This window comes from Lytechinus variegatus, chromosome 15 (assembly GCF_018143015.1).
Source record: "Lytechinus variegatus isolate NC3 chromosome 15, Lvar_3.0, whole genome shotgun sequence".
NCBI lineage: Eukaryota > Metazoa > Echinodermata > Echinoidea > Temnopleuroida > Toxopneustidae > Lytechinus > Lytechinus variegatus.
The window spans coordinates 12,653,326-12,670,585 of NC_054754.1; the positions used below are offsets into that span (position 1 = coordinate 12,653,326).

Genomic DNA, 17,260 nt, shown 5'->3' on the forward strand with positions numbered 1-17,260 from the left:
ATGTTACTCTGTATATGCTCATCAATAACTTTGTATGAGACCAGAGACGTGAGGGGGAGACCCTGATGAGACCAACGACTCTTGCGGAAGAGGGTCTATCCAGTCCATAATTTTGATGATATATGAATAGAGTGAAATAAAATTTGAATAAAAACAAGATGAAAGAAAAATAAATACTAAGTTAGCATTTATTTAACCGCTTGGTGAAATTTGTAAACAAAATTGAGCATTGGATCTGAGCCCCTTGGTGTCGAAATCCCCCTCGAAAACTAATAATGAATCCCATATTCGTTCTGCTAGAGATTTTTTTGTGTCTACCTCCTAATTTGGACCACAAACCCGACTGGGGGAAATACCTTATTGCATATAGTATGCATATATATCTGGTGTGAATGAAGGATGACGTCATGAGAATTATTTTTTCTTCTTATTTTTTATTGTATCATGTTCCGCATACCCCCAGCATCAGCATGGCTGATCCCTTATTAAACGTTCCTCTGATAAGTCTTTACCATCAACAGAGAGAACCAGCTAATTCATCCGCTCCTCCACTCCGAAATCTTGCCATGCCGCATTCGTACGATCTGAGTCTTTTATGCGGAACCTGCGAACAAAGCTTATTATTTCCTCGAACCTAATTAACATACATATGAATATGCATATAAGGGGGCGACCCAGGGGCGTCAATTTCACTTCGATATGCACAATTATGCATATTCATGAGTAAGATTCAGGGATCGTACAGTAAGTGCGGAACGACGCAAACGAGGGCAGTTATCATTCTTTCTCCGGTCTCTCTCTCCCTCTCTCCCTCTTCCAGAGCGAGTATCGTGTATGAGGGTGGTTTTACAACACCTTGAGGACAACGTGAAAAACAAATTTCCAAATACAGCATGCAAACTGCACTGGCAATCCTCCCGGCATGAGTGGATGGGCGTTTCTCGAGGCCAACGACATTACCAATGTGAACTTGGACGCCGTGTTATAATATTTAGTCTGATGTGTAATTCGATGACTCTCCAAGATGTTACGCGATATACTCATCCACGATCGATTTTTGGACAAGGTTTATTCAGTTTCGAACATCATTCGATAAAAAAAGATATATCTTAATACTTATCTTATCATATCAGAAAATGGTTTAAAGGTTATTGGCGGCTTCATATTCTCCAATTTGTTTTATAAGTTGTCTTTTACTTCTAAGCGAGAAGGAGAGAGAGGGGGAGATTGAGGGGGGGGGGGGTGGAGAGAAAGAAGGAGGGATAGGAAGCATAGGACACGAATAATTTCAGCGCGCCAAAGATTAAATAATGCAGGTCAAATATGAAAAAAATATATTTAGGGATCGAGCCAGATTAATCCACTATCATAAGCTATAGGAACGAACAATACTGCCATAGACATGCATTTTCTACAACAGTGGCACTATCATGGAATCATCGTTTTGCCCAGATCATAATGAAATACTGTCTTGATACATATATACATACATATATATATATATATATATATATATATATATATATATATATATATATATATATATATATATATACAAGTCCTTCTCAATCTTTTAACTTGAACGATAGTGATGTCACATTATGATCCATTCCATATTCGCAGAATCAAGGAATACCATATTATATTATACACCACGTCGCATCACCTCTGATTTTCGAGAGTAGGATGAAAAGTGGGAGGGGCAGTTTTTGTTTTGGTTAGTAGCAACATGTGTAGTAGGTCCATGGTAGCAATGGGTTCATCGATAGTTCAGCCAGTGAATTGTTAATGAGTAAGAACAAAAAGACATTTAAGTTAGGGCCCATATTGTATTACCAATTGACCAGACATTCCCGACAGCAATCCATGCGTATTTTGTTTTCTAAAAACATAAATTTTGCTATATGACATACTGGACGACACAGTCCCCCAAATCAGACCGATAGCTGTAGCCTATCTTCTCCAGAAATTCAGAAAAAAATGATGCTCGATTTCCTCATTCTATCCTCTCAATGTCCTCGTAATTGTACCTCATCAAGGAAGGAAAATAGATTTGAAAATAGGTAATCCATCGGTTATAAATCGATGTCACATACAATGACATTCAGACAACAACATCAAAATTTTAATATATTGTACAAATACAGGTAAATCTGTTTAGAATGTGTCATTATCTTCCAAAGTATTTTACACGATGGCCTATACTAAAACCTCAGTTGCAATATAACAACAACGACAAAAACAACAACTACTACTACTACTACTACTACTACTGTAATACTACTACTACTACTTCTACTACTACTACCACTAGTAGTAGTAGTAGTTCTACTTTTACTATATACCACCACTGTTAATACTACTACTAGTTATAAATACATTCAGGTCTTTAAAGGACAGGTCCACCCCAATTACAAAAAGTTATTTGAATAAAAAAAAGAAAAATCCAACATGCACAACACAGAAAATTTCATCAAAATCGGATGTAAAATAAGAAAGTTATGACATTTTAAAGTTTCGCTTAATTTCACAAAACAATTATATGCACATCCTGGTCAGTATGCAAATGAGGGGACTGATGACATCACTCACTCACTATTTCTTTTGTATTTTATTATATGAAATATGAAATATTCCAATTTTCTCCTCATTGTCCTGTGAAAAAAAGTTTATTCCTCCCGGAACATGTGGCATTACCAATGTTAACATTTTATGGTTTAGTTAAGTTGGTCCTTGATGTCAAATAGGTAAAAATTGAAATATTGTATTATTCAAACAATAAAAAAACTCTCTCATTTGCATGTCATTCAGTTGTGCATATAACTGTTTCGTTAAAAATAAGCAAAACTTTAATGTAATCACTTTGTTATTTTACATCCGATTTTTATCAAATTTTCAGCATTATGCTTATTTGATTTTTCTCTATTTATTCAAATCAACATTTTTCTGGGGTGGACTTGACCTTAAATTGCGAAACTTAGGCCTTTACGTTATCGACTATGAATATTTTCACATTTGTTTTTCTCGTAATCCCAGTCTTTCCAGAAATAGAGTGTTTGTGTGTGTATGTATATGTGAGAGAGAGAGAGCGAGAGAGGGGGGGGGGGGGGGGGTAGCAGCACCCCCAACATTTCCTTGGAGGTGCTGCGTGTATTATTCTCCATAGGCAGCACATCCAGGTATTCTTGATGTGTAAAAATGGAGAAAAGTAACCAAAATGACCTTCAAATTTCTCTGGACCAATTTGATCTCCATTTTGGTTTAAAGTGAAACTACCCTTTTTTTTTGCTTGTTAAACTTCTCGGGACCAATTTTATTTTAATTTTTCACTGAAGACTTTTTTTTTGCTTTTCAAATGTACATCATCACCCTCAGTAAAAAAAATCGCTCCCAAGACCCTGATAGGTATTATGCTTAAATAAATAATTTACTTATTTGAACATTCGAATAAGGATTAATAATTAGGCGAACTTCTAAATCTTTTATATGCATATAGACCTACACAGCAAAAACTGTGGTATTAACCGGTGTACATAGAGGACGGTTATTTTACACCGGTGTTAAATTTGTGGTGTTAGTTTTACACCTATAGGTGATATTACAACACCTATGGTTGTTACATTTACACTCTTGGTGTTATGTTTAATTTCTAGGGTGTTATATTAACACCTCAGGCTGTGGTCCTCTTAACACCAATTGGTGTCAGTTTTAACACCACAGTTTTTACAGTGTATGCACTTGTTCCTAATACATGAACCTTAGGCTTTTGTCTTTAGTGTTTTAATTTCTCCTCAAGAAAAGGATAATGTGAAAAAGATCTTATTGCATGTGTGCACATGAGGACACGTACTTCGAACATGATATGAAAAAAATAAGTTTCTTAATATACCGTAGTTACAAGTAGGCCTAATTCATGCATCAGTATAATACCCCTTTCATAAACCCCATTAAAATGAATTAGGCGGCTAATAGCAGCATAATTTGGTCGTAAAATTGGAGGAGGACAAGAGTTATCCGCGTTACTCTGATGCTGCTATTATCCGCATAATAGCAGCATCGGGACAAGATTTTGAGTTTATGAACGCATTTCCAAATAATGCGGATAATTGCCATGGTGCGGTCACAAGGTCACCCTTTTCCAACACAACCGCATCGGAGGGGGCGTGTCCAGTTGTCATGGCGATTATCCGCCTTTTTCAGGACAGGCGCTCGTAAAAATAATGCGGCTTATTTTCGGAGTTTATGAACGCAATTTTTATTGAATTATCCGCATTACTCTTAGGCGGCTAATTGGAGGATAGGTTTATGAAAAGCGTATAAGATCACGATGGAATGATGGAAAGTGAAAATTCTCGAGCCACATTCAAAATCTTTGACGAAAACTGAAAGGATAATACGACATGATACAAAAATGGAGAGATCGAAAACGAAGAAATGAGGTGTGCCAACGCTTGATAAATTGCAATTCGTAAACAACTCTGCTACGAGGAAGTTGAAAAAAAAATCCCAGCTGTGTGTATTGGCGACCTTTAAATCGGCCACTTGTGCGAATGCATGCGAGGGGAAAAAACGCCGGGTATTTTTCTGAGGCGATCCCTGATAAGGATATTAATGAATGCGCCGAGGCATACGATGCGTCTAAATTTCTCCTTATATGGTCAAATATGTTTCACGTAGTATAGCGGTCATTATTATAATACTCGCTTGCTTCTTCATCTGAGCATCATTTCAACCTCGAACCAGCAAACTCACAGGTGGTGTAACCTATTCTCTCTCTCTCTTTTCGGTAAGTCTTGTGAGAATTTCCTACAATTTCCTTAGCCCTGTTACTTAGAGGATGTTATTTTACTCACTTCGCATTGCATAGGGCAATTTGATGTCAGCGCCAGTCAGTGGTTATTCCTTATATGGATATTGTACTTCGATATTTGGTGTGCTTTGCTTCACACGAGCTGTGATGGTTATCGTAGAAGTTTTATATACAATTTTTATTTGTTAAGTTTCTGCTCACATGTGCATTTTTTAAGAAAGTGTGTTTATAAGTATGTCTTGTAAGAAATGTTTTGTAGTTAAATGACATGTCTAACTTGTGTTTCTATAAGTTATTTGAATTGGAGCTAGAATTATGCCGGGTTTTTCTCCCATCTCCGCGGCACGACATGTGGGGACACCTGTTCGATGCGAGCAGGAGTGCCACGCCTCCTCGATGCATATCATTGTGCACGCTTCCACGCGCACAGCCATTCGAAGGTTTGCCGCTACCGCCTAATTCGAGACACTGCATTTTGAGCTCGTTTTTAAAATCTGTTCAATTTTCAATCGTAAACCGGAATAAATGTGAATCTTTTCATTCTTTGTTGGAAGGTAAAATTTTGCGGAAATATATGTAAATGTTACTTCCTTGTTGGATAGGGTGTGGCACCAGACTTGCGTGGCGTGGCGTGGCTGTGTTCTAGGAGAAACACCGAAGACTTAATGTTTAAAGATTTATCTACAACTGTTTCACATCTAATTTTTGATTTTATAAATTTTTGAACGAAATATTTTGAAATTTGTTGAAATTTAAATCATTATGTTTGTGTTGTATCCATGCAAGTTTATATAACCCTTAGCTATATGGTATTTTAAATTTGATCGCACTTCATTTCAATCTTGCAGTATTGTAACTGAAATCTGTTTTGTGTAGAGATGAATGAAAATGTATAATTTTAATTCGCTTGTAGCGATTAATAGTAAAACAAATTGTGGGCCTTCGGTTTGTGTAGACTAGACATTTTGACCATAAGATATTCCCAATTGTATTAAATGTAGACTTACATTATCGAAGCAAAAGCTTTCCTAAATATAAATTCAGATTTATAACTTGCTAATTTTGTTCGCACTATACTAAAGTGCATCTAGTATCTACGCATTGTAAAGCCGATTTCAAATTCCCTGGATCCCTTTATGGGCTGTTGACATGGTTGGAAGCTGGGTTAGAAGGCGATCCCCGAACAATTTGCATTCATAAGTAGTTTCGCAAGGAGGTCATTCATAAATTTCATCGTGCAGACGGACGAGGGGCGTGGCATGAGAATCATTCAAACACGCACGCTCAGTGTAGTACCGCGCATGCGCGAGCCACCTGTTCGCTTTGCGTAGGCGGGCACTGGTGGGCGCGTGGCATGTTATGAGCACGTGGGTCCCTGGGATTGGGATTGGCGTCTCGGCTCCAATTAATTGGGAATTTATTAAAGTGTCCATTATTTGAAGTTATCAATGTTCATTTAGTTAATGATTTTACCTTTCCTTTACAAGGAGTTACATTACGCTATATTTAAGTTAACCTGTATCATTTTCTTTTTTTCTTTCAGAGAAATAAAAATAAACAAAACCAATCATGTGTGACGACGATATTGCCGCTCTTGTCATCGACAACGGATCCGGTATGGTGAAGGCCGGATTCGCCGGAGACGATGCCCCAAGGGCTGTCTTCCCATCCATCGTTGGCAGGCCCCGTCATCAGGGTGTCATGGTCGGTATGGGACAGAAGGACAGCTATGTCGGAGACGAGGCCCAGAGCAAGAGAGGTATCCTCACCCTGAAGTACCCCATCGAGCACGGTATCGTCACCAACTGGGACGATATGGAGAAGATCTGGCATCACACCTTCTACAATGAACTCCGTGTTGCCCCAGAGGAGCATCCCGTCCTCCTTACCGAGGCTCCCCTCAACCCCAAGGCCAACAGGGAAAAGATGACACAGGTAAGAATAAGATATTTTTTAACATTAAATTTGGACTTAAAAAATAAAATTAAACCAAAACAGACAATTTAATCAAATTTGATATGAAGTCTTTAGAACAAAACAAATGAAGGTAAAAGATAACTCTTAAAAACAGTTGACTATAATGAAAACATAATGAAAACAAACATCTATTTAATGGAACCACCAATTATTTTCTTTTGCAGATCATGTTTGAGACCTTCAACTCACCCGCCATGTACGTCGCCATCCAGGCCGTACTTTCACTCTACGCCTCTGGTCGTACCACTGGTATCGTTTTCGACTCTGGTGATGGTGTTTCCCACACCGTGCCCATCTACGAGGGTTACGCCCTTCCCCACGCCATCCTCCGTCTGGACTTGGCTGGACGTGATCTCACCGACTACCTGATGAAGATCCTCACCGAGCGTGGCTACACTTTCACCACCACTGGTAAGTTATGAACTTTAGTATAGGCCTATATTTTTTCTATTTCGCCCAAAAATTGCATTGACAGGTCATTTTATTGCGAAAAAATGAGTTAAACAGACGGAAAATAAACTTGTAAGTTGTATTTTTTTAAAAATGGAAGATTAAGAATATAATGTGCATTGGTGTTTAAATACTATCAAACGAAATGTGATTGAAAGAATGTTAAATGTACATTTTTGTTTGCAGTTTTTAACGGAAAATATTTTTCTCTTTTTTCTATCATAGCTGAGCGTGAAATCGTTCGTGACATCAAGGAGAAGCTCTGCTACGTCGCCCTTGACTTCGAGCAGGAGATGCAGACTGCTGCCTCATCCTCCTCCCTCGAGAAGAGCTACGAGCTTCCCGACGGACAGGTCATCACCATCGGCAACGAGCGATTCCGTTGCCCAGAGTCTCTCTTCCAGCCATCCTTCCTTGGAATGGAATCTGCTGGCATCCACGAGACCTGCTACAACAGCATCATGAAGTGCGATGTTGACATCCGTAAGGATCTGTACGCCAACACTGTTCTTTCTGGAGGCTCCACCATGTTCCCAGGAATCGCCGACAGGATGCAGAAGGAGATCACCGCCCTTGCTCCACCAACCATGAAGATCAAGATCATCGCTCCTCCCGAGAGGAAATACTCTGTATGGATCGGAGGCTCCATCCTTGCCTCTCTCTCAACCTTCCAACAGATGTGGATCAGCAAGCAGGAATACGATGAGTCTGGCCCATCCATCGTCCACAGGAAATGCTTCTAAACAACTCATTTTTGTTTTACTTCTGTTGAGCACAATAACGAACTCCTGGGGTGGGTTAAGTGGGTCACCTTTATCAAATGGGAAAATTCTGGAACAGTTGGGTTGATTAGGAATTATCTAGCTATCCATCCCCGATAATAGTCCCATCATGGCTATTGATTGCTCAAACACTTGACATATTATGGCGATTTTTTTGCCCATACTGGTGACCACTTTACCAATTTGTTAAATTAAAAACAAATAGGTCCTGAACCTGCCTCAACTTTGGCAAAGTAAAGAGAGAGAAATATTGTGAGAAAAGGTTGACATTATCTTCTGGTTCCGAGGTTGGCAATGAGGATAAAAATCAACATCCAAACTTAATATAACTTAATAAAAAAATAGTTCCCTTTTAGTCAACAATTTTTGTTCTACTAAAATTTCTTTGAACCAATCCGTGATTCTACGGAATAACATTCTTGCAAAAGCACACGATTTTGTATCTTTATATTTATAAGTAAATTGCTTTAGAGAAACTTATGATTGCATTATAATCTTGAAAAGAAATCTTAAAGAGAATAATCTATGATACATAATGATAAAAATGCGCGTTCAACTTGGATCATGCATATTTTTGTTTGATATGTACACTGTATATATTTTGTAACTCTAAAAAAATATGAAAAAAAAGAAACACAACTGCAATTCTCAACATGAGAATGCAATAAAAAAGCAGTACTAAGTATGCATTATTACGGATTCAATACTCGTTCATTTCTCGTGTGTTTTAATTGTTTTATGTATATTAGTCTTGTGATCTGATGTATGTGGTGAATTGGTTGGCTTATGTCAGACTTTCAATGTGTGTGCGCTTACTCCGAATGACGAGTAGTTGGAATAGATCGAGATCGGTTGTCGATGAGTTACCACTTCATACTTAGAAAGATCGAAGTCTCAAAATATTTTACTTTTCAAGTTCACCAAAATGAAGATAGATTCATCTCTTAGACTTGGATCTAAATCTAGAATGGTCATTAATTATACAGCCGATCTGTGATTTAAAAACGCAACTCTGGTGTGTTGGTTTGTGTGACAGTGCGTGGGTACAACTTAAAGTTTTGTCAATTTGATGATGCATGACTTGATAGTGTTTGTTTCATGATGGGCACTGATATTGACTGATTATGATTATAGTATGGTGATGGGCACTGATCGATTGAGCTCATACAAACTGAGATTTTCATAGTACCTAAATAATTTTCTTCAGCAAAATATATAATCTTACACCATATATCCCCCTTTTTTCTATTTTTCATTGATTTTCATGATTACAAATTTATTTTCTGTCACAACAGTAATTATATCCCCCTCTTGAAAATTTGGTTATTTGAATGTTCATTTCGGGAAAGATGGAGTGTGTTTCTGTTGACGGTGATCGGTGATGTTTCTGGTGAAGGGTGATAATGACTTCTTGTGAAGACGGTGATGATTATAGTGAGTGTTCTGCACTGGTGAAGCTTGAAGAGGGGATAAAAAAGGAATTTAGTATATTTAACGGACAATTATCACCATTGGAGTACAAATGGGGGGGGGGGGGGGGGCTTCGGGACTATGGACTCCCACCCCCCAAAAAAAATATATATATACGACCAAGAAAGAGGGAAACGATAAGGGGGTGAAATATATGCTGAATATTTTGTCAAATCTATTACAATTTAGAGGGGTTTTTTTTATAAAAAAAAAGTCGCAGCTTTTTTTATTGTCCCATACGCTATGTTTGACCCACACCGCTTTATAGCGGAAAATATTGAAAATGTTTCAATATTTAGTGAAAGCAGGCATGCATGAAAAGGGTGAACTGATGTAATGTCACCGTTTCTTTTTTCTAACCATTTCTTATCATTATGCGCCCCCTTGAAACAAAACGGCTTGTGGCAATGAAGGTTATCTGAGACATTAAATCAGCAGTCTTTATTTTTGGAGGGCAAAATTTGAATAAACAAAATAAATATAATTCATGGCATTAATAATATGAAAACATGCTCATTCATATCACCGAAATAATTCAAACATTTAAAATGAAATAACTTCTGTTTAGATCACACAAAATTTTTTCACCCTGGTATACACAAGTTAAGCATAATTTGTTACTATAATAAAAAAAAAACATTACAAGGACCTATATTATCATGTAGATGCAATTTGATATAAAGCACATATATCTCATAATTTTATATTTCGTCATCCTAGGATTGCCGGCTGCCCTCAACAAAATTCCACAAAATATTGTATTTTTTTCTCAATATTTTTAGCGATTTCCCCAACTGTCAGGCCACTTTGTTGCGTATCAAATATGTAACAAAATGATTCTATCATAATAACTTATATTTTCGTAAACAGTGCCCCGGATAATGTTTGTCACACTATGTCGCAAACCACACCCAATAACTTTCCTTGAAAGGAAGTACATGTAAGTCAATCATATCGAGACCCAAGATGTTTTTTTTGTTTGTTCTGTCTTTTCATCTCGTAGACTATCCGTGTCTTTGGCTACAGATGGCGCCCGTTTCCAAAAGAGAATGGAAGAGCAGAAGGAAATGTTGCGTTACAACATATTTCCCCCCGAGACCAGGGTCGGATCCAGGGTTTTCCAAAATTTCCACAAATTAAGGATATTTCGTACCCGAAAAAATGTGACAAGCCCCCCCCCCCCAAAAAAAAAAAAGATTTTCAACCACAAATAAAGGATATTTTGTACCCGAAAAATTTTTGACAGGCAAAAAAAAAAAGGTTTTCAACCACTAATAAAGGACATGAAGGATATTCTGTACCCGAAAAAAGGGTCTTCAATTTAAAAAGTGGGGCACACCTCTGTTTTAGTGGCATTTTACATTACAAATGTTTAATTTTTCTTTTCAAAAGGGGGGGGGGGGCACGTGCCCCCTGTACACCCCCTGGATCCGCGCCTGCCCCGAGTGCATTTAAATCGATTCTTAGGGATTGTGGAGAAATGAGGTTCAGATTTATTTTTACAAATATTGTGATTTTAAAAAGTTTATGCCTGCATAATGGACACTCTAAATGAATTGAGATTGGTGAATGATATTGTAGATTGAAGAAAAATGGGGGAAATCAAGAAGAAAAGGGCAATAATATGAATTAAAAGAAAAGTCGGTCCGAAGAGTTGCTGTGCAAAATCTCACAGGGGAGTGTCATTACGAAAAAAAGTTATCATTTTAAAGATTTTAATAACAAGAATAAAACAGCACCAGCAAACCTAAACTACACATCTCTATTTGTTTATATTTGTCTGTAAATCATTCGATTTTCAATCAAGTCAGGCTCGGCAAAACTCTCCCGACTCTACAATAGACTGTATAATACAGAGTTTCCTTCTGGAAATCTTGTGACTCTAGTTTACATTTGTAATAAAATGCAGTAAGGATACTAACATAAAATTTTAGATATACATATGCAACAAACATGACGAAGCGGATGCTGAAAAATGCATTTTTCACATTATCTCTCCCTCTCAGCTGATCACGAATACAAGTGTATGCGTGTGGGTGTGCGCGCGTGCCGGTTAATTGGTAGCGTGTATGACAAACGTCCTATCTCTGGTACCCTAAATTGGAATAAATACTTAATTTATTATAAAGCAGCTAGGGCCGCGGAATGGTTTTCAAAGTGGGGGGGGGGAGGGGCTGAGCCAAAAAGTGGGGGAGGGGGAGGGGGCTGACCATGCAAAAAATCACAATCTTAATGTTAATTTTTACGTTTTTGTACATGGCTTTGGAAAAAAAAGTGGGGGGGGGGGGGCTGAAGCCCTTTCACCCCCGCTTCCACTGCCCCTGTAAAGCATAAATAGTTTTCTTTAAAATGCCACAAAAGTTGATTCGATATTGTTTATTATATTCTGAAGAGCAAATAGGTACATGACAGCCTGGTATTTTGAGATGTAGAACTAATGGTGTCCAGTGACTGCACATCTATACACACTTTTGATGAGAATGGCTACACTAAGGCCTCGCTGAATGCCTGAAAATTAATATTGATTTTCATCATTTCGACATGGATTTTGGCCACCATCTGCATAATTATCCATGACGACGTGCATATAACTGTTTTCACAAAAATGGCTAAACTTCAAATTTCAATAGCTTTATTATTTGTTATCGGAATTGAACTTTTCTCCGTTTTGTTTGAAAAGTTATTCTGAGTATTTAGATATGAATATATTCAGCCCGGAATACCCCTTTAAGCCCTCTAAACGGTTTCGATTGTGGCATTTTGAGTGCCGCAAATTTGAATTTTTTTCTTATAGTGCTTATTTTTTTTACACTAATATAACTAAACCCTGTCCATTTAGTCTACATTACATGATCTACAGGTTATGGTAAATGGAAGAGATTTTTTTACCCGATTACTAAGAATGCATATGGGCAGGTGACCGACGGATTAAGGTCCTTTCCGAGGGACCTGGCAATAAGGATATGTGCAATGTGCGTAAAAGGGCACGAGCGCACCAAGCATGCCAAGTACATGGAATCGAGCCCGGGTCACCAGAATCCGAAACCCCGCTCCATAACGACTTTCGTGCTAAATTCTCATTTACCCTATTGTCCATTCGGTCTCATTTCATTTCCACCTTCATCTACTTGGAGTTTTATGGCATTAGCCACTTATCTCTTGAACCAGACATAATCATCGAAGAGGTGTTTAAACTTTGTTCCCTCTCAGTTATCATTCATGGTTATCAATTATTCTTTGATTATCCTGTGACGTTGTGTAGCTGTAATGAAGCAACGCCCATTAATGATTCATCCTACGCAATTATTGAAGATATCGTTTGTCTGGAAGCCTGGTTACCTGTACGATTTAAACGAATCTGTGGTGTATCTACACATGATCTACGGGGTAGGGGGGCTACATTATAGGAAGCCACTTTTGGTGCGGGGGGCATTTTATTTATTTACTTATTTATTTGTTTATCTATTTATTTTTTTTAAATCTATGTATTCATTTATTTATTTATTCATTCATCTATTATTCAGCATGAAGGAGAAAAGCCAGAGAATAGAACCTTAAAGGTTTAACTGAATGAACAGAAGCCATAGGCGGGAAAATGAAAAGGGGTGCGAAAGCCAGCACCTAACTCGGCATGAAATGCCAGAAGGAAGATGAGGGAGGCCGCGGCATACTCTGCTCAAGATAAAAGTAATCATGCGACTTGAAAGGAATCAACGCGAAATATCTGATCATTGATATGGACATACACCTCCATTTCTATGTCATCCTCTTTCGACACCCACCCCCCCCCCCGCCCCCCCCCCATCCGAGAAAAGGAGTACGCGGTGGAAAGGTACTCTGCCGAGTTCATCAGAAACAGAAACAGTATATTTTTTTTCCTATCCTAGCCACACATATTCCAAGAATATGCAACCATGCGATATCCCATCAATCAGTTGCATACAGAGGGGGGAGGGGGCGCTTGGGTTACTCGCTCCCGCCCCCAACAAAAATCACGGCCCAAAAAAAAAATGAAAGAGAGAAAGGAGAAATAAGATATTATTTATTTTCTGAATTTTATGCAAAATTTATCTAAAAATCTTATATTTGTAATATTTTTTTTCAAATCCTTTTTTTTGGAAAAAATTGCCTAATACGACTTATCTTGCCCCCTGAAAATCATTGGCCCAGTACCCCACTGTGATCATTGACATAGAAATGGATATTTATCATTCTCTGTTCTCTGGTTCTAACTTCTTAATTTGAGACTGTTCGTTGCCCAGTTATAATAATCATGGTATAAAAGTGAAAATGAAGCAATTGTGCATTTGTTCGAATTTCTGATATAAAATTTACTTTACATAAAAACTTTACCTATTATATAAAACCTACAAAGTGAATACAAATGAGATAAAATGGAGTAATATGTGAATTTCCCTTGAGTAAAAGCGAAGTACGTGAAGCCTGCATAAGTTTAAAAGGGTTCATTCATAGATTTTTCTAATATGGGTTTTAGATTTAGATTTTTCTTGAACACACAGCAAATCGGTTACCTATTCAAATTCAGTTTCACAGCTATACATTAAGTGTATTTAATTGACATGATATTTTGTGGGCAAAATACATTTATCATGTTTAGATTCTAATAATTCTAGATTGTTTCAATTTCGTAAATTTAATCCTTATTAGAAATTAAAGTATTCTAAATCTCTATACGTTGAATGCTACAATTTTCAATAAAAAACGGGTCCATGACATTAGCATTCCTACGGGGGGGCAGAGGGGGCAGACTGCCCCCTTATGAGTCGCAACCCATGCAAGGGACGTATCTCTGTCCCACCCCCTGACCAGTCACAACTGATATAGCTCCTTTGACCTTGAAGACCTTTTTCTTTTTTTTGCTTGTAATTTTTTTTTGGTACGAAATCCATTAGTTGTGGTTGGAGCCCTTTTTTTTGCTTCAGTGGTCATTTTTTTTGGCGGACGAATTTGCCCCCCCCCCTTTGGAAAATCGTAGGTACGCCACTGGTCCATGACATTTGCTCCGCTCTAAATTCTACACACTAATGGAATGGCCAACTTCAACCCCGAGTTTAAGCATGGACCTACTACTCTGACTTGGTTTATAACACTATATACCCCACCCTAAACCTAACATCAAACCCTATAGCAACCCTAACCCTACATCTTAGACGAAATTACACCCAGAGCAATTGTCGCAGGAGCAAATGTCGTGTAAAAAAACAATGTCGTGTAACCCACAAAAAATAGGACCAAGCAAAATTTGAAGAACAACATTGATCGGTCTTTGAATGACAATTGAAAACAATAATGGTGTTTTAGCTAACATTTCACAAGAGGTAATCCTATCAAGTATCTTATAGTGACATAGTGTAGTCTACTTAGTTTGAGAATATAAACATGATAAATAGGTTACAAAAAACACGAGATCGTACAAAATCATTACACAATTATTTTGTAAATTCTTACAACAGGAATTTTGCTGCCGTTCTACAGAACAGGTTAATTCAGAAAATAGGGGAAAAAGTGTTGTTACTGAGATTTGTAAGGTTTCGTATTCCACTCTGCTGCAGGAACTTTCCTATGTTTTTAAGGAGAAATTGTGCAAGTTGAAATTATGTCAACCTTATACGAAAGAGCAGTGGAGTTGCTTAAAGGGGTATATACTCCAGGCTGAAATGGGATCGGAGGGAGGGGGGGGGGGGTGGCTCCGACCCCCTGATTTCACCTACGAAGAAAACGAGTAAAAAAACACGCCATTCTATCACCCTATATAAGGCTATACATAAAATGCAGTAAACTAATATCCTGGGAAAAACCCAGAAACAACAGCAACACACTTTAGGGAAGACCGGAAGTTCGCTGACCAATATTCTAAGCAGAAAAACAATGTGAAAGTTGTTATTTTTCATGGCACATTTGGAAGATGATGATGATAGGAACTTAGGAAGTGAATTAGGGACCGCGATTTAAATGGAAGTGGGGAAACTAAAAACCATTTTACAAGGATAGTATCCAAGGAAGTCCAACGTACATGATGTCGCATATATCATTCAGCAGAAAATGCTTGTTTTGCAACCCTCGATCCATGCGGTTACACTTCGTAATTCCGAAGGGTCTTTATTCCAGAGGTTCGTAATTCCGAAACACGTAAATTGCCTATACCTCGATGTTCGTTAATCCGAAAACGTAAAAGGGTTCGTTGATCCGAACATTTGTGGCGTTACTCCGAAGGTTCGATAATCCGAAAACGAGATCAGGTACGGTGTTCCGAAGGTTCGTTAATCCGAAAACGAAATAAGGTTCGTTGTTCCGAAGGTTTGGCAGTCCGAAAACGAAATAGCGTTAGTTAATCATTTCGTTTTCGGACTAACAAACCTTCGGAATTACGAACGTCATTTTGTTTTCGGAATTACGAACCTTATTTTGTTTTCGGATTAACGAACCTTTGGAATTACAAACCTTCGGAAATACGAACCTTCGGAATAACCGAACCTTCGGAATAACAAAGCTTCGGAATTACGAATGTATACGGATCCATGCAGGGGCATCGGTAAATGCCCTTCTTTGGAAATAAACTTTACAAGCAAAAATCACACATGGGGAATTATGGAAAGGAGGTGGAGAAAAAAATAGGGGGTGTCAAATCATGGGCACTGAGGGTCTCTTTAGGATGAAAATAGAAAATTAAAGATAAAATATTCTTAAAATTGGTGGAGAAAGGGAACAAGGGGCTATTGATCCGAGTCACTAAGGACTGATGTCTTACAATAGAGGAATAAAAACTATAAGAATATGAATAGAATGCTTTGATTTAGAAAAAAAAATGAAAATGAAACAGAAAAAATAATAAGGATGAGAAAAGAATGTGAATAGATCATCGAGCCAGATAGGGGTGTCATAAAAAAAACGAAATAAAAGCAACAATAAACTACAACAGTAAAGCTTTTGTAAAGTTTGTGAGACTTTTTGCAAGAGAGGTGAAAATGAATTAAATAGAAAATAAAGAGAGGAAGCACGAGAGAGAAATATGACTTTGTGGCTTTACGGTTTATTTGAATTGATTAATTATGATTCATTTAAAAACCGTCGATAAGTGACATTTCATCTCGAAATAATGGAATAGTACGTGCCTCCACTAAATAGGCTAATTACATGGGACAAACATAATTTTGACTTGTCCTCGATGTCGCAATTGTAATGGCTATTCTTTGCGAGTACATGAAACAATCCATATTTTGAAAATCAAGAGTTAGGCAAGGAGGTATTATAATTAGATTAATAGAGGAATATGCCTTTGCTTTTTAGGTATAATCATGAAAACATGCATGGAAACACCCATGGATCTTTACATGATCAGATAGCAAAAGATAGCATGTACGGGGGGCATGGACAACCGGAACCGCTATTACCGAGGTAAGATAGTCTACCTAGATCAACAGGAAATAAGCCTTATCACCCTGGAAATACAGGAGTGCTGTATAGATTTGCCACAGGAATGTACTTTACACAGTGACTCAGGTAAAGAATCATGAATATTCATAAGTTTACTTTACCGTGCAATTTTATACACACATTACCTTATTAGTGTAATGCAACCACGTTGTTTGTGTGCAAGTACCTCGATGCACTGAAGGCCCGCCTTTGTCACATGACTTAAAGCAAACAAACGCGATTTGGATTTCGAAAATGACCATAAAAGGGAAAAAGAATGTAAGAGATCTATCAACAGGCGGCCATAAATATCGATAATTTCAGCTGGATCTACACC

General features: G+C 37.8%; 1 protein-coding gene across 1 annotated transcript; it reads left to right on the plus strand.

Annotated features, from left to right (window-relative positions):
- Window positions 1-4,680: 4,680 nt before the first annotated feature.
- On the plus strand, window positions 4,681-8,704 carry LOC121428312 (actin, cytoskeletal 1A). The gene is made up of 4 exons (XM_041624869.1): window positions 4,681-4,786; window positions 6,354-6,745; window positions 6,952-7,198; window positions 7,463-8,704. The coding sequence occupies exons 2-4, from the start codon at window positions 6,380-6,382 to the stop codon at window positions 7,978-7,980; spliced, it is 1,131 nt and encodes a 376-aa protein (XP_041480803.1). The 5' UTR covers window positions 4,681-4,786; window positions 6,354-6,379; the 3' UTR covers window positions 7,981-8,704.
- Window positions 8,705-17,260: the final 8,556 nt, after the last annotated feature.